This window comes from Chenopodium album, chromosome 1 (assembly GCF_948465745.1).
Source record: "Chenopodium album chromosome 1, dcCheAlbu1.1, whole genome shotgun sequence".
Classification (NCBI taxonomy): Eukaryota; Viridiplantae; Streptophyta; class Magnoliopsida; order Caryophyllales; family Amaranthaceae; genus Chenopodium; species Chenopodium album.
Window position 1 is genome coordinate 38,917,624 of NC_137834.1, and position 27,880 is coordinate 38,945,503.

Genomic DNA, 27,880 nt, shown 5'->3' on the forward strand with positions numbered 1-27,880 from the left:
TACATGTACAGCTATATGATTTAAGGTTAATGATTATCTCAAGAACATTAAGGTATAGACGTACAAGACAATAACCCTAAGCAGGAAGTAGCCATTTAAAAAGTATAGATAAAAATTATATGCATGTTCAGCATGAACCTGCAGAAACTGCAACTCAAGCAAAATCTCCAGCACAGGCCAGGATTGAATAATGCTCTATCTGCAAATGAACAGCATATTGCTTCAGGCAGAAATGTATAGACGTCCGGTGCTATTAAAAAATTATAAAGGAAACAATAATCCTACAGAACCAAACTATCAATAGTGTCAAGGAATATGCCTGTCTGTACAAAACATTTCCTACTCAAAGGCCGTTAGTTTTGTATCTTCCTACAACTCTTCGAAATTCATGTCGCATCGAGTCCAAAACATCATATGGGCTTCCAGTTGCATCCCTTCTCTTGCGCCTAGCAGCAAGTTCATTGAAGCAATATCCTGTTGAGTGCTTATCATGCAGCTCAGTTGTATGCGGCCAGAATGCTACACATGCCATCACTCGTTGCGGATGGAGTGATATTTTTCCCATAGTGTAGGGGATTTCGAAATTTCATTCATGAGGTTCTTGAACCTAATGCTGCAATCACCACCACTGCAACAAAGGAGCAATTACAATCATATACTTTTGCCATGCAAACGCTTTCAAGCAATCAACATTTATGGTGTCACAAACAGAAATGCACCTCAAGCCCTTTATAACCAAAAAGGCATCAACTTAATAAATAAAATAAAAAAGAAAAACCCAGAAACACTCTAGCTTTCTAATTCTGATGTAATAGATTCAAAAAGACTCGTTAAAATTTTAAAACTAGGTTAAATTTTACTAATTCGAGTATTTGATCCAAATGACTCGTACAATTTCAAATTTAAATATGTGCCTCACTGTCTATTCCTCTCATCTTATGCCTAATTTCTAGGACCCCAATCATCTTAAAGCACCCTAAGCCGTATATATACTTGTGTGCAATGAACAAGACATGAGAGGGTTTAATTTGAATTGCACACTAACTCAGTCAGAAAGCTCGAAGAATAAGGCAGAAAATAAGTTAAAGATAGTAGAATCAAAAGTTTATACATCTAGAGGAGGGTAGGAAAGTAATTAGCTCAGCCACACTTGTGTCATCAAGTCTTCTGAATACTTGACATTAAACTCTAAACTAGTGTGGCCCGGGAGTTGCACCGGGTTACCAATTTGATTAAATTGTTTTTTTATGAAATATATTATCATTTTTTTGACAAAATGAAATATATTATGATCGATTATGTATGTTATGCATAAATGTTAAAAATAATGTTACTAATTGATAGAGTATAGAAAGATAATTTTTAACACTATTGTTTGTAAAATGTTGATTTTATTCCTCTTTTTTTTTTCTTTTTTTTTTTTTTCAAACTGCTAATCTCATATTTCGTTTTTAATTGATGCATGTCATTTATAGTTATATTTATATGTGTAGATGACATCTTGGCTAAGATGGTAAGGAAGTAGATCTTGTTTCCTTGGGGTCTAGTGTTCGAAACCCATCATAAGTTTTTTAATAATAGTTGGAATGATTTGGTAATGATTACCTTTAATATGCTAGTTCACAACAAAGTATAGCTGATAAGACAACACATGTATATAAGCAATCAGAAATAAGCATAAGGCCCTGGATATTAGGAGTACAGCATATATTACAATTACAAGTATGTTCTGAAAGGTCTAAAAAAATTCTGTGGCCCTATTACAAATAGAAATGCCAATGCCATTCGATAACACCAATACACCATAGTATGTTCTGAAAGGTCTCAAGAAATTGATAATTCTGTTCATACAGAAAGACTGATAAACACATGCCATATAGATATACTTCTGTTCTTAAAACATTACATGCACAAGAATTTAGAAGACCCATGTGATAGATGAGAAAACGTGAGATGAAATTAGTGCCCAAGTGATGAGGAGAGAGAAAGGAGAAAAACTTGCAGATGAAAAACAAAAGGTGTTGCAAGGGAATTCAGGGTAAAAAGCTTCCAACAATTACACTTTTTCTTGCTGGACTCTAGATAATTGTAAAACTACAAAAGACCTTCAAACATATTTCAAGAATCAGGTAAGCAAAGCATGAAAAACTTAGTACCACCAAAAACATGATTAACCAGTCAAAAACTATAAGTATCAGAAATATTGTGCACTAGTAATTCCAGAAATGCGATATCATGAGTCAAATTTGGTATTTACATACTGCAAAGAAAAACATTTAATAGAAGATCTCCAGTACCCAGATATGTGATGTGAGCCAGAAACTGTGTACCTACTCTATATACCAAACAATGGCTCGTTAAGATGATAAATATTTGCAAAACAGAACTACAAACAAAAATACTTCCAATCATAAAAATCTAACCTGAAAAATAAAAGTATTGAGCAGTTACGTACCTAATGCGATTCAAAGATGCAATTGCTCTAAGAGCACTCCTTATCATGTCCTCATTACGATCTATCTCTTGCTTCACAGCATCTTGCTTTGGCTTAAAATTAATAGTCTTCTGAAGAGGGTCCACCAACGAATCCAAGACTGGCAATTTGAAATTTGGAACAAAGCAAACCATCATAAGCATTGTAGCACAAATAATCAGAGATTTACTAAATTTTGTGTCCCATATCCATTGCAATAGGATGAAAAAGCTTGCATGAAAAATAATATGAATCTAGCATCATTCATATTAAAAAAAGCTTGTGAAGTGAAAAGGCTGAAACATTTTTCAAATTCGAATCCCATGCAAATAACTAAGTGATAATGGGTGATGCATTTTCCATCTAATATCTGCGAACACTAACCTGCCAATACAGCAGATGGACACTTGTCTGCGAGTTTAGAAAGGATAAGGTGGCACGGCATTTTAACATCATAATGATCTGGCAAAAGCAGGATAAATTTTTCAGTAAAGGTCATATAAATTAGAATATGGTTTCTTAACTTTACAAGATAGATATAGGAGGGATTAACACCACATTAAGTGTTATAGCAGATTGTCTATAGCCTTGAGCAGAAAATTGCAACCTATGTTACATTGACACGGGTACGGGTATCCGATTTGGTATGGATCCGAGTGTTCGATACGTCAATTTCAAAAATTTAGGACACGAGGACACCGTCTTAACTTTGGACTCGGGTACGATACGAGCATACGGCAATGAATTTTTCAGAAAAAATTGGATAATTAATATGCCCATATTAATAATTAAAACAAAATTAAAATCTTTTACCGTGTGTAGATTGTAGAGTAGTACGGAGTAGCTAGTAGAAATAATATAGTATGTGAGCAGTAATGAAAAGACAGTAAAAAAAAATAAAAAAATAAAAAAAAATGGGAAAAGGGGTGGGTCATGTAGGAATGTGGGGTAGATTGTGAGAAACAATTTGTATGGTTAAAGAAGTGGTGGGGTCAGGTCAAGAGATCAAAGTAAAAATAATACCCTGTATCCAACCTACTCCTTTAATATATATATATATATATATATATATATATATATATATATATATATATATATATATATATATATATATATATATATATATATATATATATATATTCTTTTTATATGGCCAAAAGTCTGAGAAAACCTGCTCGACTTCCATGGAGAAGCCATACAGCCTCGCCGGAAAAGTATACAGGAGCCTAAATTATAGGTTTTTTCTATGGATATTTTCCATGAAAATCATTTCAAGATGACAATAACGTACCCGAGAGCCAAGTGACGTGTCCGGAACGGATTTCATACCCGGATCCGGGTATGACGGCAAAATTGCCGTGTCTGAGTAACATAGATTGCAACCATGAATTGTAGCTACTTACCATCCAGACCAGATTTTAGATGGGGGATAATAAAGGAAGCTGGATTGACTTGATCGAGGCAATGGTCCAACAAAGTGTCAACACATTCAAAAGCTGCTTTTCTTAGTTCAAGACCATCATCTACAACATGCTTAAATGGACCCAAATCAACTGTTCTAATCAACTCTTGCTGCAACACAGAATAAAAGAATCAATGCCATAACAAGAAAAACTGAACATTAAATTGTGCCATAGGTCTATAACTAATTTTACAAACTAATCCCTAGGCAAATATTCAAGAAAAAAGCACTTCTTTCAGAAATAAAGCAGGAGGTTAATAATATGTCATTATATGAGAAGAACCAGATGACACTCAAAATGAAAAGGAATTCAGGTCCATCTTATTCATACATGTGCATACTTTTTAACTAAATGTGCAGCTTATTTTTTAACTACATACATGATATGCATTTTTTTAAAAAACAGAATGCTTATTTTTTAATGGTTTTAAAGAAAAATCAGGGGAAAAACATCAGCTCAAAAAAGATATACATTTAGTTGGGAAAAGAAAATATTGAATCAAAAAATTATGCACATGCATTCTTTTCATGTTGGATCTCTTTCATACATATATAGGGCTTTAGGGCACAAGGGATAACCATATGATTTAACGAGTCGGTGATGAGGTAAAATAGTACCTCTCCCTTCACTGTATTATAGATGGATCTTGAGATTGTAACATTTTCGGAGGTCCTGAAAAAAGTTACGTAGTACATTGTACGGGGTTGATTCGAAACGTGGTACGTAAACGGATACGTGAAACGTTACTCTTTGTGAATCCGAAACGATTGTGTACGAAATAAATAATTAATATTATTTTTTTAAGTTTTTTTTTTTTTTTTTAGCCAATGAAGGTTTTTCTGTAGGGGCATGCCATTCAATAGAAATGAGAATAACAAAATATGGGTTAATAGAATAGGCCTAATTATTGGTGTATGTCAAAGGCTCAAAGCCCATTCAACAATAACAAACCTAGCCGCCATACTACAAAAAAATAGACAAAAAAAAACACAACACTGCTGCTGAACGTGAGAGGAGAAAGAGACTAAAAGAAAAAGAAATCAAAACGACCGATCATACACAGGTTCGCGGAATCCGGCAACCCAACGCAACCTCCAGCAACCTGAGTCACGTTTGTACCCCATTCCGGTACGTACGAACCAGGTCGCGGTTCGGGCCAATGTACCGCGAACCTTGTAAAACTCGTCCAAAAGTCCTACTTCAACATTTGCTAATTGGTCCACCATCTACCTTTTCTTTATGCCTTCCAGTGAACTGGTATAGGCTAGGGGGGAGATTGGCTTGGGGTGTTTAACAAAGGGTGAGGGAATCAAAATGGATAACTTGCTTGCTTGTTTGTTAGGACATTTTAATAGTTCTTTTTACCATCTTTATTTCCCAGTCTTCTACTTTGATTCCCCCCCCCCCCCCCCAAAAGGTTTTCCTATTCCCTTCCTCAAGACTCCTACACTCCTATCAACAACACCACAACACCAACCACCACCCTAGACCAAAACCACCAGCACCACCATGCTAGAACCAAACCCCCACCACCACCACCATCCAAAACTCAACCCCTCGCCCATCGAAAAGCCACCCCTAACCACCAAACACACCATACTATGAGTCTTATCGACATTCTGGGTTTTATGTAATTTATTTTCTTATCAATCTGATCTCCGGAAAGATATAGGATCAGATCTACAAGTTAGAGTGTGCATTTACGCCTTTTCCAATAACTAATGTGCCACCCTTAACCTTCAATTGCTAAAACTAGGGTTGCAGATTCACGACGATGGTACTGGCATTTTGGTTCACGAACTACACCAAATCGGGACGTCAACGAACCACGAATTGGTTCGTGCGAACGGCAAACCCAATCAAGATTCGTGAGGGGTAGGCGTGATACTGGTAACGATGCTCCGACTTACTACACCAATTCCTATTCACTGTAATCGGAAGATTATTGGCTGAAGATGACTTGAGGCATAAGAAGCCCATCACATTCCTTTAGATTAGTTAGGAGAACGGAATTAATAGATTGATTAGCTATATGACATTAAATTCATATTCACAATCTGTAATACACATGTCAACACTGTTTAAAAAGATACCACTGCTAATAATCACTTGTATCTAAAGCACCACATATTTTAAGATTATAAGAATAGATCACTTCCTGTTGAGGAATTTCTTCTCGCCATCATATAAAAACATTATACAAAAGAAGTACAAAAATTTCTCCGTTTTTATGGGTGCAACACTTTTAAAGTCACACTAATGACATATACAATCCATGTTTTTGGAATTTTTTTGTTTGGATAAAAAAAGTCACGTGAGTCTTGTTAGATTAGTCTTTATATACTTTTCACATATCATTGTTTATAAATTTTATTTATTAATCATTAAAGCTATTATTGGTTGAATATATGCATAAACAAGTGTGAAAATAAAGTGTTTTATCTAAATTTAAATGGGGGAAGCATATACCAAATCATATAAATGGAGCTAGGCGGGAAGCTGAACATACATTCCGAGTAATATATCAGAAATTTGTATTACCTTAACCACAGTCTGATCATATAGAAGAGGCAGCATTTCCGGCAAAAGCCCTTTGATGAGATTTGGCTTATTATGGGCAGCTGTACTTAAAGCCAAAACAGCTGCACGTCTAACATGCTGCATTAAAGAAAGAGAAAAAAAAAAAACAAAAAATATATTTAACAACAGAACAACCAGATCTCAGAAACACAATCTAAATGCAAAAGCAAAAGGATGTTTTATGACTCTAAGAAACAGTAGATCTGACAGTGCGCTGAGAGGCAAGTTAGTCATTGCAGAGCAGCAATGAGCTAAATCCTAATACTTGTTCTGTCAATCATATAGCCTTAAGTCCATAAATCAATGAATATTTAGAGAACAAGCCTAAAGTAGGTAAGAAAGGTTGATACGATAAAACAACATTCAATTTTCATGAATTCTAATGCTGCAATGACCACTTAGTAATGAGAAACAATATCAGTCATCTATCTTCACATATTTTATAATGAAAGACACTGCCTTATAAAATTTCGCCTAATGGTGGATCCACTTGGCTGATGACTTAACGTACTGTATTTAGCATATCGTGGCTTAAAAAAAAGTCATTTGACAACCACAGAGCATGTCAAGACTCAGGAAAAAAGGTTGTGAAATGTAACATCTGATGGTAAGCCTTAATCCCTTCAAAATTAAACAAAGTTTCATTTAATAATTACTTCAATAAGGTATTATGTGAAATCAGGGGAGGGGTTAACAACACAAACTAAAAATGTTCATTCACCGTTTAAATTAATCTCCAAACTACAATATCTCCGAGAAGATGTATTAATTACATACTATATCCTCTTATGTTGTTACAGTGTGAGCCTCATCTTATGTAATGACAGTTCAATTCTTTGCATCTGACAAACAACTCACAAATCACATGGCACCAAAGACTTAAATTCAATAATTAGGTAGGTGAATGACCAACCTTCACCTAGTCAAACACCTTAGGCTATTCATGATAAAGCAATCTAGTCCCAATAAGTACAGATAAATACAAGAACCAAACAATCGATATGATCCACATGATTATGATATTTTAAAATTACCAATAATTTCAAGACTAAAAACAAATTTAAAATCAATAATCAAGCAGAAAACAATATGCTTATGCACTCTACGAAACTCTTTGTATCCATAGATACATCAATGAGGAACAAAAAGTGTAACAGAATTACCCGATCTTGATCCTTAATTAGCAACAGAAATGAAGAGATTTCAGGATGCAGTATCTCGTCTATTTTTTCAGGCCTTTCCACCAGAGAATACTTAATGGCAATGATGGCAGTGGCCCTAGTGAATCCAGCAGGACTTGTAATTCGCATCTATGCAATCACGAAAACAGGAACAATTTAGTAAAACTACAAAAACCCAAGCAAATTAAGTTATTAAAAATCATTGCAAAAAAAAAAAGGTAAGATTATCATGGACACCTTTAGTGCAGGGACAAGTTTAGTGGGCTCAATGAGAGCAATTTTACCAAGGCATTCAGCGACCACATTGCGTACTCCCTCCTCGTCACTTTCACAATGATTAAACAACAGGTTTAGAATCTTATCAACACTCGTGGCTTGAAACTCAGCTTTATCTGTTGATTGTCTAACAATAACCTGCACAAACATACACAGTTTTAGAAGAACTGAAGAACCTTAGAATGGCGAGTTTAAGAACATACCTCTTTCAATGAATGCAGCAACAAATACTGCTTCTTTTGCTGATGATCAATCTGGTCCAGAATAAAAGGCAAATACTTGGACAGATTTCCAACAGCAATGTTCCCAAGGGCATAGGAGGCTGCAGATTTAATCTCTTCAAAAGGGGATTGAAAAGAATCGATAACAATATTCTCAATATGAGCATGTGCGCTCAGGTCTTTCCTTCTTCCTATCTCTCCCAAACAGAGCAAGGCTAGGTGTTGCTTTGCCTGGAATTTGTAAATGGAGATTGTTGAAAAAGAATAAATAAACCCATTAGACAAATCAACACAGAGAAAAGTTTCGGCATCTTAGTTAATAAAAAACAAATATATAAGACCTAAATAAGCAACCTATTCTCAGTCAACACTCAACAGTAAACAATATGGCACAGAATAAACATCACAAATAGAAACAAAAGCTATCAGTAGTTCACGAAAACAACTAGGGTCATCAAGCAAAGATGTTTGAACTACGAAATGGATGTAAGCTAAGAATCCAAGAGTCAGGCTTGAGATTCTAAAACAGTAAATAGGGCAACTTTAAGTGTCCATATTTTTAAACTGGACTCAGAGAACACAGATGTAAACAAAATGTTATTCTATAAGAACTATTGACTGTATAATTAGTGAGAGTGAGGGATAGCTTAAGTGGTTAGAGCTTCCCTCCTGATAGGAGGTCCTGGGATCGATTCTCACCCCTGCCCCTCTCTAAACACCCAAAAAAAAAAATTGACTGTATAATTAGTACTCCCTCCGTATTTTTTTAAGTGCCCCATAGTGACATATGACGCATGCCAATGCAAAACTTTGGCTAATAATATCTTTAATAATCATTAACCATAAATTATAACAATTGAATATTAATAATCTACTCATTGAGACGATTCCAACAAGTACCCACAAGGCTATTTTTTCTTATGTATAATTCATAAACATTGGTCAAATTATGTTTCATGAATAGTGCCAAAATCTCCAATGGGGCACTTAAAAAAAACGGAGGGGGGAAAAAATAGGAGTTCTATTAAGTATAGCTGGTAAATAAGTTGATATTCAAATTCAAAAATTTTATTTTGAGCATCTTTACCCAGGACTAGGTGAGCAGTTATCCTGTAGTAATGACATATTTTAGATAAGAAATAAACTAAGAAGAGAGAGGGATCTAGTTGCTTAATACCCCGATCCCCAAGCAAACGACAAACATGAGGAGAATGTGGTACATTTTAGCTCAATTACACTATATTAGGTAGCAAATGACACACCAGTACCCAATCTTGTCTTAGCAATACACTTCGTAGGCAGCACTAAGATGGAATATGCCTGGTCTACTGCACCACCCAATCTTTTAGTAATTTAATCCCCATTATCTACAACTTGAAAAGGAACATTCACCTCAAAAAAAATTATATACTACCTACGTTTTTTATTAGTTGACACATTTTGACTTTAGCACTATTCAAACTTCCCTTTGACCATGTTTTGTGATTTATACGTAATGAAAAATATAATCATGTGGGGTCTTGTTAAATTTGTCATGGTATACATTTTCAATATATGAATTTTTTATAATTTTTACTTATCAATCATTAAAGATACTAACGGTTGAAATCGTGCATTGGCAAACGTGACTAAAGAAACGTGTCAACTAAAAAGAAACAGAGGAAGTATATCTTAACGCTATTTTCCCAACTGCCACACTATTTTTCACACGATAACTGACCTTTTTCTCTGACAACCCAAACCAGTGGCCAACAGTAACTATCATGACAAGATAGCATATTAAGGTTTTCCTCTCAATGGCTACCTATAGCCTTAGCATATTTGAAACTCTAGATATGATGTGATGATTTTATTACATCAGTACATGAAACTGGCCACGTCCATTTTCTCTCAGGCAAGAGACCCATATTCGGAGTCAGAACATGAGTAAAGTCAACAGAAATATTGGTGGGGTAAAATCTGAGTCCAAATATCAGTCATCAAGCACATTGTGTGGCAGCTGGGGGGGGAAAACCCTCTTTTTCTGGGCCGTAACAATCTAGTTCAGCTAATTTGATAGCAATATTGCAATAAACTAAAAACGCTAGGTAACTTTTATAACATTCTTAATCATACAGACCAACTTTGTCTTTTTACAATATTCATATTGCATAGTGCAATTGTACTCGGGAGGGGAAAGAAGATTCTAAAAGATGATTGATAGCAAAAAAATTGAAAATAAAATATCCAAAGTGGAGTAAAGTGGAAGATCTGCTGAAAGTCAAAATAAAAAGGATCTTACTTGTACATGTTCAAAACAATGAAACAAGGCATAATGAAATCAAAGATTGGCTCTAATTAAACCCAAGATATATTTTTCATTTGATGAAAAAAGTGAAACTGTCCGGCACCTGGATAAGGATCCTTGAAGCCTAAGCGCAAGGCACAACACAAAGGTATGTGAGCTTTTCATTACAAGATGCAACTTAGATTTTAATGTTTTAGAAAATCGGCTTAAAATAATACAACTATTAATGGTTTGTGCAAAATAATACAACATTACAACCTCAACTATTTGTCAACCGTATAACATTTTGTACTATATGTTCAAAATGGTACGCCAGCCACCAAAGAAAACATTTTCAGGAATATTCTTTTCATATTCATTATTATTATATAATTTTTATTATTTTTTTAATATTAAAGTATTTGTTTTCAAAATACATTTTATGTTAATAATTTTATCCTACCCAAATTAATGATGCTCTATTAGACTATTTACTATCAAACAAAAGTAAATAGGGTACCTAAATGCATATTATATTGATATAATTATTAGTTTCAAAAAATTTATTAAAAACCAAAATTAACAAATATTTCTTTTGTCTTTCATACTTACAACACACCTTTTGGCATGCTAACCTATTTGAAAAAATGATTAGACTATATAAGCGGACAAATTATGCTACAAGTTTTAATCGTAGCAACTTAACACTTTCTTCTTCATTTTTTTAACATAACACTTTCTTATTGGTGATAAAATTTATGTTGATTGATTTTATCTGTTTATCTAGTCTAATATCTTTGTTAAATTATGTGTCATGTCAAAATAGTGTGTTATTGTAAATAAAAAGTAAAAATTATGTATTTTGGAAAAAAAATTAATAATTAATGGTATAAAATAAATATAATAATATAGGTGGACGAAATATTCCTTGAGATACCTTCTTCGATAACTAGTGTACCATTTTGCAAATATATTACAAAAGGTGGTACCGTTGAAACCAAACAACTGAGGTCATATTATTTTGCACCCACCACTAATAGGGTGGATTAGTTTAAGCCAATTTTCCTAATTTTTTTCTTATTTCTTTTTTTTTTTATTTTGGCGGAGTTAAAATTCATTACCCGTAAAGAGATCATAGTAATGATAAAGTTTAAAACAAAAAGGAAATTTAAAAAAAAAAAAAGAAGTGTATATATATATATATATATATATATATATATATATATATATATATAACTTCATCCTACATTGTGATTAAAAAAGAATGCATACAAATGGAAAATTATAAATATTTTTTTCTTAAAAAGGTTGCCGTGTAAAATATTGAATACCAAAATAAGACAAAAATAAAAGTTCCATAAAGGGAATGGTGGGCTACTACAAGTAGGTCACTACTTAAAATAAGAAAGATAAAATCAGAAAACCAAAGAAGACTAGACATCAATAAAAACTGAAAGCAAAGAGCAGAAAAACCAAATGGCAATCCTAAACTGAAAGCAAAGGGCAGAAAAACCAAATGGCACTCCTAAACTGAAAGCAAAGAGCGTAAAAAACAAATGGCAATCCTACAAGAAAAACTCACTGAAAACAGTCTAGGTATTTGAATTGTAACCTATTTTCTAAATTAGGGTTTAGTCTAGATTAGAGAACTGTAATTTAGAATTATTTGAAGCCATTTCATGCAATTTAAGGTTTTATCTCAAAATGGGGTCTTAAAGCCTGAGTAATTAAATAAAATTATTCTTTCCCTCACGGTATTAACAAAAAGCACTCGGGGAATCTTGCGCCACAAAACAAAAAGGATAGAGACACAACGCCTAGTGCCTAGGCAAAGGCATACGCCTTTCATTATGGGCGGCACCTGACAATGGAGATTACCTAGGCACACTTTTTAAAAACTAATCCAATAGAATAGGAATCCAATGAAGACGTTGCTCATAGAGTCAAGGTAGGCTGGTTGATGTGGAAGAGCACTACTAGGTATCTAAGGTTTCTATGTGATCTTTGTTTCTAGGTGGCTTCTATGTGATCCAAACATATTGAAGGGACATTAAGACTGCACTTTCATATAGTATGGAACGCTACCCGTTATCTTGAAAATATTCACATTCTTAATATGGGCAAGTTACACCTATTCGAGACAAAATTAAGGGGATTTTCCTAACATGATTTGGCCATGTTGGATGGATCAAGTTATGCGCCAGATAAGAGGTATAACAAGTGACAAATTGTTGGAATTGTGAAGAAAAGAGAGTAACAAAGTGTAAAGATTAAGAATAATATGGCATTGCCATTGAAGACGAAAATGAATGCAGATCACATGACTTTATGTATGCACATTCTTTCTATTATTTATTTCCTTTTTTCATTCCTTTTTAAACTCATTGTATTTTGCAAATTTTTCACCCTTAAGCATATTTTATTCACAATCTTTCTCAATTATAAATAAAATAAATAAATAAAATAAAATAATTAGAAAACTTAAACAAACTTAATTACTTGGTATATCCTTTTTTTAAGACTTCCATTTTCAACCACCCTCGTTTTTTTTGCTACCACTTTTCTATATTTTGTTCCACACTTTCTCACTTGTTTTAATCTCTCTTCTCTTGTTTCACTTTTCATGGACATTCCTTATGACTTATTCATTTTAGCCAACCCCAAAATATTTTGAAACTCAAGCTTTATTGTTGGCACATCATCGCCTGAAAAATGGTCAATTGTTCAATACCCCCATTCGACATATTTAGGAGCTCTAAGATTATCTTCATTTTCGCAATGCAAAGTTCTCATATGCTAAGCAAATATCTATAAACAAAAGGAATGACCAATCCCAACAATCATAAGCGGACTAGAAATTTGATAGATGAGATGTAACATAGTCAAGAACCCATAGTGATCAATGCAACGTGCCAACATGTAAAACATTTCAACCACTCATAAGCCGTAAGCATGCACTTATACCTGTCCTAGTTTCGATTAACATTGCCATTTAAATTTCACAAGAACTTGATACCAAGAGAAAGAAGTTACATGCATTATATTTCAGAATCAATACCAAAAAAAAAATATCTAACAGCATCAGAGCTTACTGAATTGATTGTACTGTCACCCTTGAGAATATTTGTCAGCATGTCTACTGTAGACGAGCATCTGTCATCACCCGCAGCAAGGCAAAGAACAGCAACACACTGAGCAATTGAAAACATCGCTTGTTTAGCGACACCACCAGACTGAGGAGATGGTTTAGCACATGAAAGCAGAGAATCTAGCAAATTCTCAAAACTTGTATATGCAGAATACACCAAGCCAGCAAAAAAATTCTGTAGTGCCTGCAGCATTCAAGAAACTTTTTTCAGCTAGCAGCCTAGCAGGAAGATAATTAAGAATAAGTAGCATCCATTGACCAAAACAATACCGTGAGTGCTTGCCCCTGGAGCAAAGAGCTCTTGACTAATGTCAACGCAGGAGGAAGAACTCTGTCCCTCACAGTCAAGCCAACACTTGGGTTTGACCTTCTGTCAGTCATTAAAGTGCAGCAAAGCTCCAGAGCAAGAGCAGTCATATGCAAGTCTGAATCACTGGTAAAAATTGCATCTATGTAAAAAAAAACTAAACTCCACAAAAAACATATATATAAGACCTCCACATATTAGTAAAAGAAAAACCTAATGAGAGTTGATAATTCAACAATAATGACTCCATAAGCTGAAGAAGTTATTTTGTCGCCATATGCAACTATTAGAGAGTTCAGTGTCCCCAGAGTGGCCTGTCTAAGCGCTCGATTGGCCTATTTCAAAATCATAACAGCAAGGTATCAGCAAACAATTTAATGCCATATATAAATTTTAGAAAATGCCCAATAAGAATATTGAGAGAACCCAAAAAGATTGATCTTCAAGATAAGCACAATTAGCAGGATCATTATACCTTCCGTAGAAACGCCGTTAACTCAACAATAACATTCTCCAAGACACATGACAGATCGATACGAAGTGGAGAAGCAGCAATGACAGCAAAAGCCTGTGTGGATTATCAGCACATAATTAACAAGTACTATTTGACAATAGTATAACAAACTAAGCATAAAGAAAAGGAGCTCTATTTCTATGGAGCTCATGCTAAACATTAAACGTAGCATCTAAAGAACTTGAAAGAAGGTGTCTTAGTTGGCAATCCTATAAAATTCAAGCAATACTGTTGACATGCAAAAAACAATTCGATCTTGTCAAATAGAAGTGAAAAACTGAATAAAACATCCTCTCTTTAAATATGTAACACCTAAGACATTTTACACTGAATAGAATTCTACAGTGACAGCAACCTTGACACAAGTCATAAAAATATACCACAATCACATAATGTCAGTGAAGCTTCCAGTAATGTTCCTCAGCACAAAGATACATGACCAAGATTGCATGTCGCCCCATAAGAAAACAATTATGTAAAAATAAATAAATTTAAAAAAAAAAAACAGGGGTTAAAATACTTGTAAACTTTGGTGGCAAACCAGGTTGTTCAAGTGGGGTAATGTTTGGGTGAAGACTCACCAGATTGATTTCAAATTTAATTCAATTCTGATTAAATCAAATTCAGTAATTGAATTAAATTCAGTTCTACAATCTATTGCTAATGATTAAAGTAAATCATTATTAGACAAATTGACGGTCCGGGTGGGTTGGATCAACATCAATCGCGTCAATTTGGGTCGTAATTTCTGGTAGAGTTTAAATTTTGGGTCGGTGATTGGGTATATAGGGTAACCTTTCCAGTTCTAAGCTGCATGAACCATCAAAGAACCAAACAAATCCAAACCCCCTCTTATATTAGTCTTGTTCAAAAGTAGCTAGCTTAAAATGTTGAACGAATAGTTGTGCATTGCATAGTTGTCATGTCAAGTTGTCAACAGTTACAGATAAGCGTTGGAATAGTGGAATGGTTTTTTTTTATTTCTTCTAAAAGTTTGACAACCAATCACATCATGGTCTCCATCCCCATCAGCAAATAGGATGTGGGGATAAAAGAAACCTAAACCATAGAAATATAATAGCATTGCATAACTTGAATTGAATTGTGGAACAGAAGCCTATGTTCCTCTAGGCAACCTCTGCCAGTCCTCATATTAAGTATCTTTCACCATTCCTTTTGATATCATCAAAGACCAATACACCATCCTCCACTCGCTATTTAAGAGGGAAGAATTGTTCATTATAACTAAAGACATCAGTCAACCATTGCAAAGCTATTAAATAACTAGGACTCCCAAAACTCACTAGTCATAAACTTACAACTACACCAAAATGCTGAGTTAAAACAATTTGGCAAAACAGTACTCAGTACAAATCAGATTCTTGAACATGGTTAACTGTCCAGCACATTCAACCATTAGATACCAAATAGCAGCTGACTTAAGAACCTAATCAGCATCAGTCAACCATCAAGTTTGAAGACCTGATTAGATGCAAATCTCAAATCTAAGAGAGAGCATGGAATATCAAAACACAATTCTAAAACACCTCTTATTCTATTACTACACCATCGACAATGAATAAAAAGAATGTATGATTAGAGCACCAAGGGAATGTCAGCCAAAGCTTCACATTTGTAAGGATGGTTTCTGCCTGAAAATCATTAAATGTAGTATCCTAAAGCTTCTCAACATAATATAATTCATTTTTTATTTCTAGAAAAGTAGGTCCCCTTCTGGCAATAAAAAATACTTTCTCTCAATTTAATAAATGAAAGTTTCCGCAATGGCAGCTGCTACTACCATCCCACCTCGTAGAGATTTTGAGACTATACAGAATAGAGTTATAAAATAAACTCATCCACTCCAACCCCAAAACGCAAATAAGCAAAGGAAAAAAGAGATAAATCGCAAAAGAATTGTACAGTAGAAAAAATTAAGAATAATAACAAGCAAGAGTTGCACCATAAAAAAGCATAAAAAGAGGAGCAAAGCCTAGCCTTCCTTATTTTTTTTTTAACATTGGTTAAAAGAGCGTAAAACACCGACATTCACTTCCCTAGTTTTAAAAAAGCTAACTTAGGCGCAACATTATCTAGGTGCAGCGCATTACAGAAGGCACTGAGAGGCACATGCCTCTGTCAAGGCACCTCAAGGCACCAGGTGCTGCACTTTAAGTTCAAAAGCTTTGAAACTTACAAAGTTCCCAAAATTTCTCAAATTAATCTCATCCAGTCTTAAATAAGAAAAATCCCTCAATTAATTACATGATTTTACTTGCTTTCAACCCTATATTGAAAGCTTTAATTACTGGAGACCCTAATTCGCAATAGAGATGTAATTGACAAATTGGTGGTATAACAGACTTTGCCGGTGAGATTTCTCTGGGTTTCTGGCAGGAGAACTGGGTGGATGTTGCTTGTCAAGGAATTCTAAGTTTATTCTCTCAATCAGGCCACTACTTATACTTCTAGCCACTACTTTCCTTAAACACTATACCCCTATCTGTGCTCATAGGTATCCTATAGTTATTCTTTTGTACAGCATCAATAAAACAGCCAAAAAAAAAAAGGATGGAAATAAACATATATGAAGTTAAAAGTATAAAAAAACTAACCTTTACTGCAGTAAGCCTGGTTATCTCATTTCCCATTCGATCAACAAGAACAGGAAGACATGCTGGTAATTCCGCAGTAAGATTATCACCAAATGTTGAAATAACAAGTCCCATGCAAGTGATAGCACACTCCTTAACTTCCTGGTCTTGATCTTGATTCGTCAAGCGTGTCATGATAGCATTGTAGATAGGATGAACAAATGGTTTAAAGTCAAAGCCAGAAACCTACACAAACAGGGCCATTTGAATGAAGTTGTATTGATACATCAGTAGGTTGTCAACTTGTCACGATATCAATTAACTGTGATATACATAACCAAACCAACAATCATACCTCAATACTTGGACGCAAAACTCGGACAAGTTCTCCGCAAACTCTCAATGCCTCAGCAGTGACCTTGTAGTATCGCTCACCAACCGAAGATAGTACAGGACCAGAAAGAGCCTGTGCAAGTATAATCATCAACTAAACAAGTTTAGCCAACCCTTTTCTCAGGAGTGGTGCCCAAGGCCAGGTCATAAATTCATCATACGCCTTTCAAGGATTAAAACTTCCTTTTCGTCCTACAACTAATTTATTGCAATGCCATTAATAAAGAATTATTCATTCAGCTACAAGAGTTCTAACCTGCTCCAAAGTAAATTTACTCTTAAGAACTAATTTATCGCAATGCCGTTAATAAAGAATTATTCATTCAGCTACAAAGAGTTTTAACCTGCTCCTAAGTAAATTTACTCTTAAGAAGCATTTTTATGTAGCATATTCTTAACCATTATGTCGCATGAGATTCACAAAACATACCGTCATACGACTATTTATTTAATAAATTCTTATCAGCACTAATAAATGTAAGAGTGTAATATTATGATTTTAATCTTTATATTTACAGTTACTACAGATAATCCTTCTTTTTATTGTTTTTCTAAGAAAACATTACAACTTTCAACAGGAATTACCCACAGTCACATGTAATAGAAGAAAATTGCTTATTCCATTACTGTCAATGACTGCCATTTCAAGTTAACTGTGGACAGCCCATTAAAGGAAGGAGGAAAAGTGAAAACTCTAACCAGTCTCCTAAATGCAAAATTAGCATTCAATATGAATACTTTAAAAAAAAACCACGATATGAATAAAGAGAAAAGCTATCCTAAACGCAAATATAGCAATCATTACATATACATCGAATAAGATGAACATTGAAAATAATAAACATTACCTTTATATGCGGATGAAAAACAAGAGGTGAATGTGAAGCCAAAACTAATCTCGTAAATACAAGTGCCTCAATTTTCAAATTTGATGTAGATGAGTTTTCCTGACAGCATTAGTGCAGAAGAGATGAGAATCCTGGAACGTACAAACAAGACCAGCTTAGAATAAAATGAATACGACACTTACTAGTAAGGCCTTCTCTATTCCTGAAATTAGAGATCCAATCTGGTCGGCCAAGCAGTCTGGCAAGACAACAACAAGTTCTTTAAGCACAGAAAAGGCACCAACCTGCCAAAAACAGGAACCGCATCAAGAAACCATATTACAAAAATAAAAAATAAGATAAAAATATATGTAACTTAGAAGTGCATAAATTTCAAAGAGTAGAAAAAGAATTCCCACCTTAGTTTTGATAGACTTTTCACGCAGCAGCCTATTTATAGATTTCACAATTTTCGGAACTTCTTGCTTTAGTAACCACCTAGGACTGTACAAATGATGAGAGTCTACCATCAGTTTGAAACATGCGAATGATCTGTGCCACTGCTGTAGTGATCAAGGATTTACATAAAAGCCCATCCAATTGCATACATATGAAAAAGGATCATTAAATATGTTCAAGTAGCCAAGGGACCTACTAAGGATAGGCTTAAGGGTACACTAAAATTGAGGTTCCATGTCTACAAGCCATTCTGTAATTGCCAACTATATCCATCCTAACATTCTGCAACTTAAATATATAGACAAGCATCGAAGAATCAGATATCATCCCCTCATTCTTTTCTACAATTCACAGTCAACAATCGAGGGACTATTTATAAGTCATCTCTTAGAGGAATCATAAAGCCCAAAATAGAAAATTTTAAGCTTAACCATCACGCCCAAACTGGAACTCACCAGTGCTCAAATAAAAAAGTTAAAAATTAATAATAATTGGACACTAGTTTCAGAATTTCAGATGGTACAAAAATAAAATTGTGCACAAGAAACAAACCGTCAAAACAAATTAACAGCAACACTAACTAAATAGCACGTATTGTCAACCATTTGGTTGCACATGACAGTCATAACTCACATTACTTAAAATGAAATAATCTCACGTAAAAGATCACAAACTCATAATTCCAGAATCCTCAACAAATCAACTGTGGATCTCCAATCAAAAGAAAAATGCCCACAAACATCTAAATTTCCAGCACAAGTTAAAATGTTGCAACTTTCAAATAAATAAGGAGCAAAAATAACAGCACAATGTTTCCTACCTCATCTCGTCTGTATCCATCTGCCCTCCGGTAACATTTCCAGTCTGCCTCAAGAGCTCAATGAATGTATTAAATACATCCATCTGCAGCCGCACAAAATAAACTATCAAGTAAGAGAAACGCTGAAAATGGCAGGCAAGTAGGAGAGAGCCGGTCTACTTTACCTTAACATTTTCTTCTCTTTCTTTAAACCTTTCGATAAGCTTTGGACAAGCCTAGAAAATGAACAATCAACAGACTCATCAATTATAAGCCCTTTTCAATATAAATAAAGCAACAAACTTATTCTGGCAACTCGAATTGCTTATAAGTAATCACCTCTTCATATAGGTTTGAGAGCAGCTCAGGCCGAGAAACAATGAGTCCAGCTAGACATTTTGCTGCAGCTCTTCTCACTTTCCAGCTAGCGTCCTCGTCATCTGTATATTCATTGGCACTTTCACTGCAAAGGGATAACATCAACAAAAAAAATATTATTTAAGGATGACATCCCAATCAGGAATGAAATTTTGAGTGCTACATCAGCCATTAGATACATACTCATCTTCATCTTCCTCGTTATTTTCGTCATCAGTATCTTCCTCCATGTTATCAGTGAAATTTGGATCATAACTAAGAAATTCCAGAGTAAGATGAAGAATTTCGTCACAATAAGCAGAAATATCCCTTGGACATCTAAGTAGAAAACTCTCAAGAGCCTGCAAAATGAAAAATGTAGTGTTAAATATTGAAAAAAACAACAGCAAAGCCAATAGCAATCACTTTCTTCCTTATTTTTACTTCCAACACAGTCTCATCCTCTTAGGAAGTGATAAGAGAAGGTAAACAAAGACTTAATTAAAATAATTTTAACACTGGGAACGGGGGAATTGCTAAAGTATTTCTTCCTCCGTTCTATTTACTTGACCTGCTTTATTAATCACGCTTGCCAATGCAAAATTTTAACTCCCAATAATTTTAATTATTCATAAATAATAATTATAATAGTTATATATTATGATAGTTTCACTGAGACAATCCTAATAAGATCCCAAATGAATACGTTTTTCCTTGCATATAATGAATCAATGAATGGAGGAAGTATGTGTATAAATAATTGTTTTAATTTGTCCATTGACATTATCTAATCTCCTCTTCATAGAGCGTGTCACGAGGCTGTGTTGCAAGTAAAGAAAATGAAGTATATTATAACTACCAGCAAAAATAACCACAAAACAGAAACTTGGTAATAGCTAAAACCCACATTTTAGAAAATATGCTTTCTACTGCCTTTAAAGGGCAAAAAAATGAACATAAAATAATAATTCCCATGTGATTCCTGGCAAAAAGTAAATAACATCGTACCTGCAAACTGTACTCTCGAAGCTCTTCATCATTCTCAGATGCACTTTTGCAATAATTGATCAACAGAGGAACAGTATCCTGAAGATGAGGCCCAAAACGATATCCAACAGCACGACTACAATACAATAAGTCAAAATCTATTAAATGGAGAAGCTTTACAATAAAGCACCAAAAAAAAAAGACAGGAAAAATAATAAAATAATTTCACCAACACAAAAAGAACACATGGAAATCACAATAAGTAATAGGTCCATATCAAGAAAAACTACATGAAAATGATTTTCTCAAGAATTCTATACAGAACTTAACAAGTCCATAGGCTATCTTTGAACACTAGGGATTTCCCCAAGGAGAGAATAGGCTTCCAATCTGGTATTGCAGAGTCCATGGTCTCACGCAATTTAATTTACCGAAGGTAAAATTATGATGTCAATTGCCAGCCTAACGATGCTTTTTGTTCCTAGCCTCACTTTACATCACTGGTTACATCCGATAAAAAATAAATAAATAAAATAAATTTAAAAAAGATTAAATAAGAGTGATTGTGCTTTAAGTTAGTTTGAGGATGAATCGTACATATATAGATTTTCGACCTATAGCTTGCACAAGTATCCACTGTCCAGACTCAAAACATCTCATTCTGCTTTCTTAAATTTATCACAAGGGATGGGAACTTCAACCAGTAGAGATACCTTTACCAGACACAGATATAATACAGTGATATGAATACTCCCTAGGTGCATCACTCTATTTGTTTAGTTAGTGTTTTTTCAGTCTTTGCTCTAATTTTATTATTTTATACCACTTTCTTTGACGGGGTGTTTGGTATAAACACTGTAAATGGAATGGAAAGAATTCAAATAAATAGGGGAAAGAGCAATGATAATGTTATCTTTACTATATATTTTATATATTTGGTATCCTAAATTTGGTATCCTAAATCCTAATGGAATGGAAACAATTTGAGTAAAATTGTGATTAAGGAAATGTATTTTGTATTTTGTTTAGTTTGTCAAGGGTAACAAATTGGGGGATTTAGTTACCCTTCGGAAACGGTATTTGTTACTTTTAAGTGTTTTAACTAATACCAAACAACTAGAAATGGAAACACTTATTTGAATCTGTTTCCTACATCTAAAATTACTATACCAAACGCCCATTGAGTTTTTACAAAAATTAGCTTAATTTGTTATTTCATGATTGCTTTGCTAATATTATACCATCTTTTTTTTTAACTATAGTATTTCCAAGTGAACCACCCATTTGCCATAGCACAATCTTCCACACTCTATTCAGCAAAATTTTCCTTACCCTTCTCTTCCAAACTAAACGGCTAATTTAATGAAAGCAAAATTATGGATCTTAAGACAAGCTACAACGGTTTTAAGGGAGAAAATTTCATCTCTTTGTATAAACAAGGGACGAAAAGAAAAGTGCGCGCTTAAGGGGCTGCACCATCCCAAAAGTCCCCTTAAAATCAGCATGGTCAAGAGAAAGACATCCAAAAGCATTAACACTAGATCTTCTTCATTATCACAAGGAAATTTTGAAAAAGAAACATTTTCAAAATTTTCAATGCAATGCATTAACAATAGATCTTCTTCCTTATCACAAAACATTTCACAATTTTCAATGCAATGCATTACCATTTCAAAAATGACATGCCAAAACAAAAGCCTTGAACCATTCTTCACTTTTAATCAATCAGGGATTTATAAAAATGCAGCATATTTTCCATAACTCTTGTCCTCTCTTTTATTTATATTATTTTTGTCTACAACATGGTTCAAAACAAGAAAATGCTGACCAAGGTAACATAACAGTTAACATCCATATACTTAATCAAAGAGCTGATGAAATATTCCCTTGCCTACAAATATATATTGCTTTGCAAAACATGTAATATATGATCACTAATTGAATGGACAACACATAACTAGCAATTTGTTGGATTTGTTTAGGGGAATGGGCAACATTAGAGAAAATACAAAGGGATACCACCAGCATGGAATACAAAACAACGTCAGACATAAAAAAAAATTAAAAAAAATTTAAAAAAAAATAACAACTAGCTACAATATGACATATACAGACCTTAGAGCCCCAACCATTTGAATGTGTGTTCGCGTCATTTCAGGCTTTGTAGCCTTGCGTTTCAAAAGTCCAACAACTTCAACTGTAGCCTTCGTCAATAAATCATCAGACAAGCTTGATGCAAGTGATGCTGAGCAAAGCAAACATAAGAAGAAAATTGTTTAGAGACCTTAAAGAAGTTTCTTGGAGCCTTATCCTAAGGCAAGACTTGAAAACCATGAGATCTGGAATTGTAAGGAAAAATTACACTACATCAGATCATTGTTTAAAATATATTACCTATGCAGGAAATTGTCTTCTTTCTAATTGTGGCTTGAGTAAAATTCAACTGAGAGAGCAGTGCACGAAGCAGCTCCTCATGATAGGCAACCACAAGGTTCCCATATCTATGAAGAACATCACACAAGATATCAAGACACTCACATTTGATCTCTGTACTTGATCCCTGTATCACACACAGAGGTTATCAAGATACAGTATCCAGGTTCATAAATTAAAACAAATAATATTATAAATGTAAAAAATTATCAATTCTAATCAACAAAAAAAAAGGTGAAAAAATCAGCAGAAGTAAAATTTAGCAGATTAAAGTCATGAATTTGAGGACTAGGGTCTCTAAGATATCACTCTAACACTCTCCATTGAGAAGCTTCTGGTCCACAGTCACATACCTTCATGTATCATTCAAAAGATTCGTCTATGAGTTGACAGTGGTGAGCCTAACCAAGGTCGAATTTCAACTATCCATTAACTTATAAAGTGTCATGCTTTCCACCTCATCAAGATTTGAGATTTTCTGGGTTAAAGGATTATGGAGGATTGCATTGTTACCTACTTAAATACTTTGGGGGCCTACATTTAGTTTGAAGTCCAACATAGTGGTGTTGGTTGTGAGCATGGATTGCATTGTTACCTACTTAAATACTTTGGGGGCCTACATTTAGTTTGAAATCCAACATAGTGGTGTTGGTTGTGAGCATAGATTGCATTTAAAAAAAATTTGGCAGTTATTTTGATAGATTGTATTGCGATACATGGCTTTATGGTGATATGGTCATCAATGATGCTATCCATGTTAAGTCAGTTGGCTCTATAGTTATTGATAAAGCTAAAGTTGATCAATTCAAGATACCCCTTCCTCTAGTCTGGGAAAGTAGACCTATGTTTTCAAAATAAAATCTATTATTATTTTTTGAGGGGGTGTGGCCTGTGGGGCATTTTTTGAAGCAGCCTATAAATTAGTGAGACCCCAGTGTACTTAAGCAGGTTTACAAATGCAAGGATCATAAAAATAATTCGATTAATTAAGGCTTAGTGATATTTAATCTTTTCCACAAGAAAACAAAACTCTTATGCTAACTAAAAGTTAATAGTTTAAAACTCACGCTGCCAATTATTCCAGTTGTTAACTGAGGTACAAGAGAATCAATTAGAGCTTGAACAGCTGATGAACTGTTGACTTCAGAAACGATCGTCTTTAAAGCTATGCTTGCAACATCTCTGTGTTGTTCTTTAACATTCAGGAGCTTTTCACAAAGTTTGTTCGTCATATCTAGTACCCTTGCCTCATTGACCTTCTTCACTAGTGGAGCAAGACTGAAAAATTATGGAAACAAGTCAAATAGTCAATAGCAATAGAGACAAAAAAATACTAAGATAGAGATAATGGAACCATTGCACTTCAGCATCATTCTTGCTCCACAAAACTAATTTCCTTATGTTATCATACAGGAGAATTGCAGAATAGATTTTCTGTGAAAGGCTATACAAACCCAATTTCACTGATTGAAAATCTATCCTTAACATAAAGAATACGGAGTAATTGCATTCCATATATGTTTCGAGGTGTATAAGTCACTAAGTTGGCTTTTTAATCTAATCAACTATAGATGGTATTAAAATTCAACGAGAGGCACCAGTAGGCTATACAAATAAAGTCCATAGGTGAAAGACGAGATTAAGCAGCTAAGTAGCAAAACAGCAACAAGTGGCTCATTGATGAAACAATGCAGAGGCATCAATTAATACGAGTTTAAGCAATGATGCACGGATACGTCAAACAGGTAGCATATCTCGTATCGAGTACGTTTCGGGGACGGGTACTTTGGCAATACGGGTATTTTGTTTTTTTTTTAAACGATTTTTTATTTTGTTTTTTGTTTAATTGGTTATGTGGTTTTATCATTTTATGGAATTATTTTCTTTCAATTTTTATTGTCCAGATTTTTTTTTAGAAATTTTATGAATTTATAATTTACAAAAAAGTTTTTTGCTGTATCTATGCTGTACCCGTTTCTTGAAATTTTGATTTTGCCGTATCCCGTCCCCATACCCGTACCCGTTTTTGTACCCACATCCGTTTCTATGCAACCGAGAGTGTAAGAAGTCTCTAAAACTAAATAAATTTTATTTAAAATAATTATAAAAAAAAATAAAATGGATTAGAAAATACAGGAAAATGGTTTTAAAATTTAGAACAAATGGCTTTTTAATCTAATTTACTATAGATGGTATAAATTTACAAGAGGCACTAGTAGGCTATAAAAATACAGTCCATAGCTAAAACAAGAGATTAAGCAGCTAAGTAGCAACACAGCAACACGTGGCTCATTGATGAAACAATGCAGAGGCATCAATTAATACAAGTGTAAAAAGTCTTTCAAACTAGACAAAAAGATAGATTAAAAAATACAGGGGAAATGGTTTTAAAATCTAAAGCAAACGGCTTTTTAATCTAATCGACTATAGATGGTATAAAATTTAACGAGAGACACCAGTAGGCTATACAAATACAGTCAATAGGTGAAAGACAAGATTAAGCAGCTGAGTAGCAACACAGCAACACGTGGCTCATTGATAAAACAATGCCAGAGGCATCAATTAATACGAGTGTAAAAAGTCTCTAAAAACTAAACAAAAAGATGGATTTGAAAATACAGGGAAAATGGTTTTAAAATTTTGAACAAACGGCTTTTGAATCTAGTCGACTAACAGATGGTATAAAATTTAATGAGAGGCACCAGTAGGCTATACAAATACTGTCAATAGGTGAAATATGAGATTAAGCAGCTAAGTAGCAACACGTGGCTCATCAATGAAACAATGCAAGAGGCATCAATTAATACGAGTGTAGAAAGTCTCTAAAAGATATAGATATATATATAAACAGGGAAAATGGTTTTAAAATTTAGAACAAACGGCTTTTTAATTTAGTTGGCTACAGATGGTATAAAATTTAATGAGAGGCACCAATAGGCAATACAAATACAGTCAATAGGTGAAAGACAAGATTAAGCAGCTAAGTAGCAACACAGAAACAAGTGGCTCATTGATGATACAATGCAAGAGGCATTAATTAATACGAGTGTAAAAACTCTCTAAAACTAAACAAAAAGATGGATTGGAAATGCAGGAAAAATGGTTTTAAAATTTAGAGCAAACGGCTTTTTAATGTAATCGACTATAGATGGTATAAAATTTAATGAGAGGCACCATTAGGCTATACAAATACAGTCAGTAGGTGAAAGACGAGATTAAGCAACTAAGTAGCAACACAGCAACACGTGGCTTATTGATGAAACAATGCAAGAGGCATCAATTAATACAAATGTAAAAAGTCTCTAAAACTAAACAAAAAGATAGATTGGAAAATACAGGGAAAATGGTTTTAAAAATTTTAAACAAACGGCTATTTGATATAATCGACTACAGATGGTATAAAATTTAACGAGAGACACCAGAAGGCTATACAAATAAAGTTCATAGGTGAAAGACGAGATTAAGCAGCTAAGTAGCAACACATGGCTCATTGATGAAACAATGCAGAGGCATCAATATGAGTGTAAAAAGTTAAAACTAAACAAAAAGATGGATTGGAAAATACAGGGAAAATGATTTTAAAATTTAGAACAAACCATTTCACAGCTAGTCCAGAAACATCCCCAGCCGAATCATCAAGTTGCTGAAGAATGGTAAGTGCCAACTTAATTTCCAAATCAGAATCAACCTTAAATCCCTCCTTGCTCAATTCATTTAACAAATCAGAAGTAGCCATATAGCGGTAATCTTTATCTTTACCAGTCATCTGGACAAAAAAAGAATACGAACATAAGTCAAGAAAAAATTAATAAAAGAACTCGTTAACTATTGTCAAACAATATGAATGATAATTCATGACATTAATATCAAAAATATATAATGTGTTACGGTGACTCGAACACAAAACCAAATTCATTCACTTTAAAAATCACCCAAAGAATCCTAGTACTACTTGAAGAGATCTTAATGTCATAATTCATACTTTTCAAGCAACAAAATAACTACAACAAATTAGTAAAAATAAATAAATATATATTTAAAAAAAAAAAAAAAAAAGCAAAATTTTCGAAAGAGATGGTACCTTTTCAAGTATCCCTGTCAATGCAACGTTCGCCATGATTACACAGCCAAGCAACTGAAGCAAATATGCAGCAAACTACAACGATGAAAGATTCTTGATTAAGATTAAACCCTTACATGCACAATCATATATAAAACCCGAAATCAAGTAAAAATAACAATGTGGAAAAACAAAAAATTAAACCCAGAAATGCATGATCAAAAAATTAAGCAAAAACCCTAATTACATTGAGATTATAAGGGTTTTTCGAGCAGCAACGCACACGTTCAGTGGCGTATAAAGGGGGTTCAATTGGTTCAACTGAACCCCAAAATCTAGTAATTGAAATCACTGATAAACTACGAAAGAATTAATTTGGAATTCTACAGAAAACAAAACGACCATTGAATTTACCTTGAGAGCGAGTGACTATGGAATTCGTTTTTTTTTTTTTTTTTCTGGAAAAAATGAAAGGTGAAAAGGGAAGTATGAGGTCTCTTGGTTTTTTTTTTTTTTTTTTTTTTTTTTTTAATATAGTACTT

The 27,880-nt window shown here is 33.9% G+C and overlaps 1 protein-coding gene across 1 annotated transcript; it reads right to left on the reverse strand.

The window, feature by feature from the left end:
* On the reverse strand, positions 1 to 27,880 carry LOC145555498 (cullin-associated NEDD8-dissociated protein 1-like). The gene is made up of 28 exons (XM_081617238.1): positions 27,753 to 27,880; positions 27,360 to 27,434; positions 26,875 to 27,044; positions 24,346 to 24,556; positions 23,240 to 23,405; positions 22,961 to 23,090; positions 20,867 to 20,981; positions 20,063 to 20,220; positions 19,841 to 19,964; positions 19,687 to 19,737; positions 19,523 to 19,605; positions 18,663 to 18,747; positions 18,447 to 18,548; positions 18,265 to 18,363; positions 17,379 to 17,489; positions 17,045 to 17,269; positions 14,391 to 14,483; positions 14,129 to 14,250; positions 13,879 to 14,041; positions 13,553 to 13,792; positions 8,177 to 8,425; positions 7,935 to 8,111; positions 7,680 to 7,826; positions 6,478 to 6,594; positions 3,877 to 4,045; positions 2,858 to 2,935; positions 2,456 to 2,594; positions 1 to 628 (listed from the first exon to the last, which is right to left on the reverse strand). The coding sequence occupies exons 2-28, from the start codon at positions 27,393 to 27,395 to the stop codon at positions 532 to 534; spliced, it is 3,657 nt and encodes a 1,218-aa protein (XP_081473364.1). The 5' UTR covers positions 27,396 to 27,434; positions 27,753 to 27,880; the 3' UTR covers positions 1 to 531.

Coding starts and splice junctions, on each gene's coding strand:
- LOC145555498 (XM_081617238.1), bottom strand. CDS start 27,395: ATGGCGAACGTTGCATTGACAGGGATACTTGAAAAG. Junction 23,091..23,239: donor GAAGACAATTTCCTGCATAG/GTAATATATTTT, acceptor TGCTTTGCTCAG/CATCACTTGCATCAAGCTTG. Junction 17,490..18,264: donor TTTTTCATCCGCATATAAAG/GTAATGTTTATT, acceptor ATACTTGCACAG/GCTCTTTCTGGTCCTGTACT.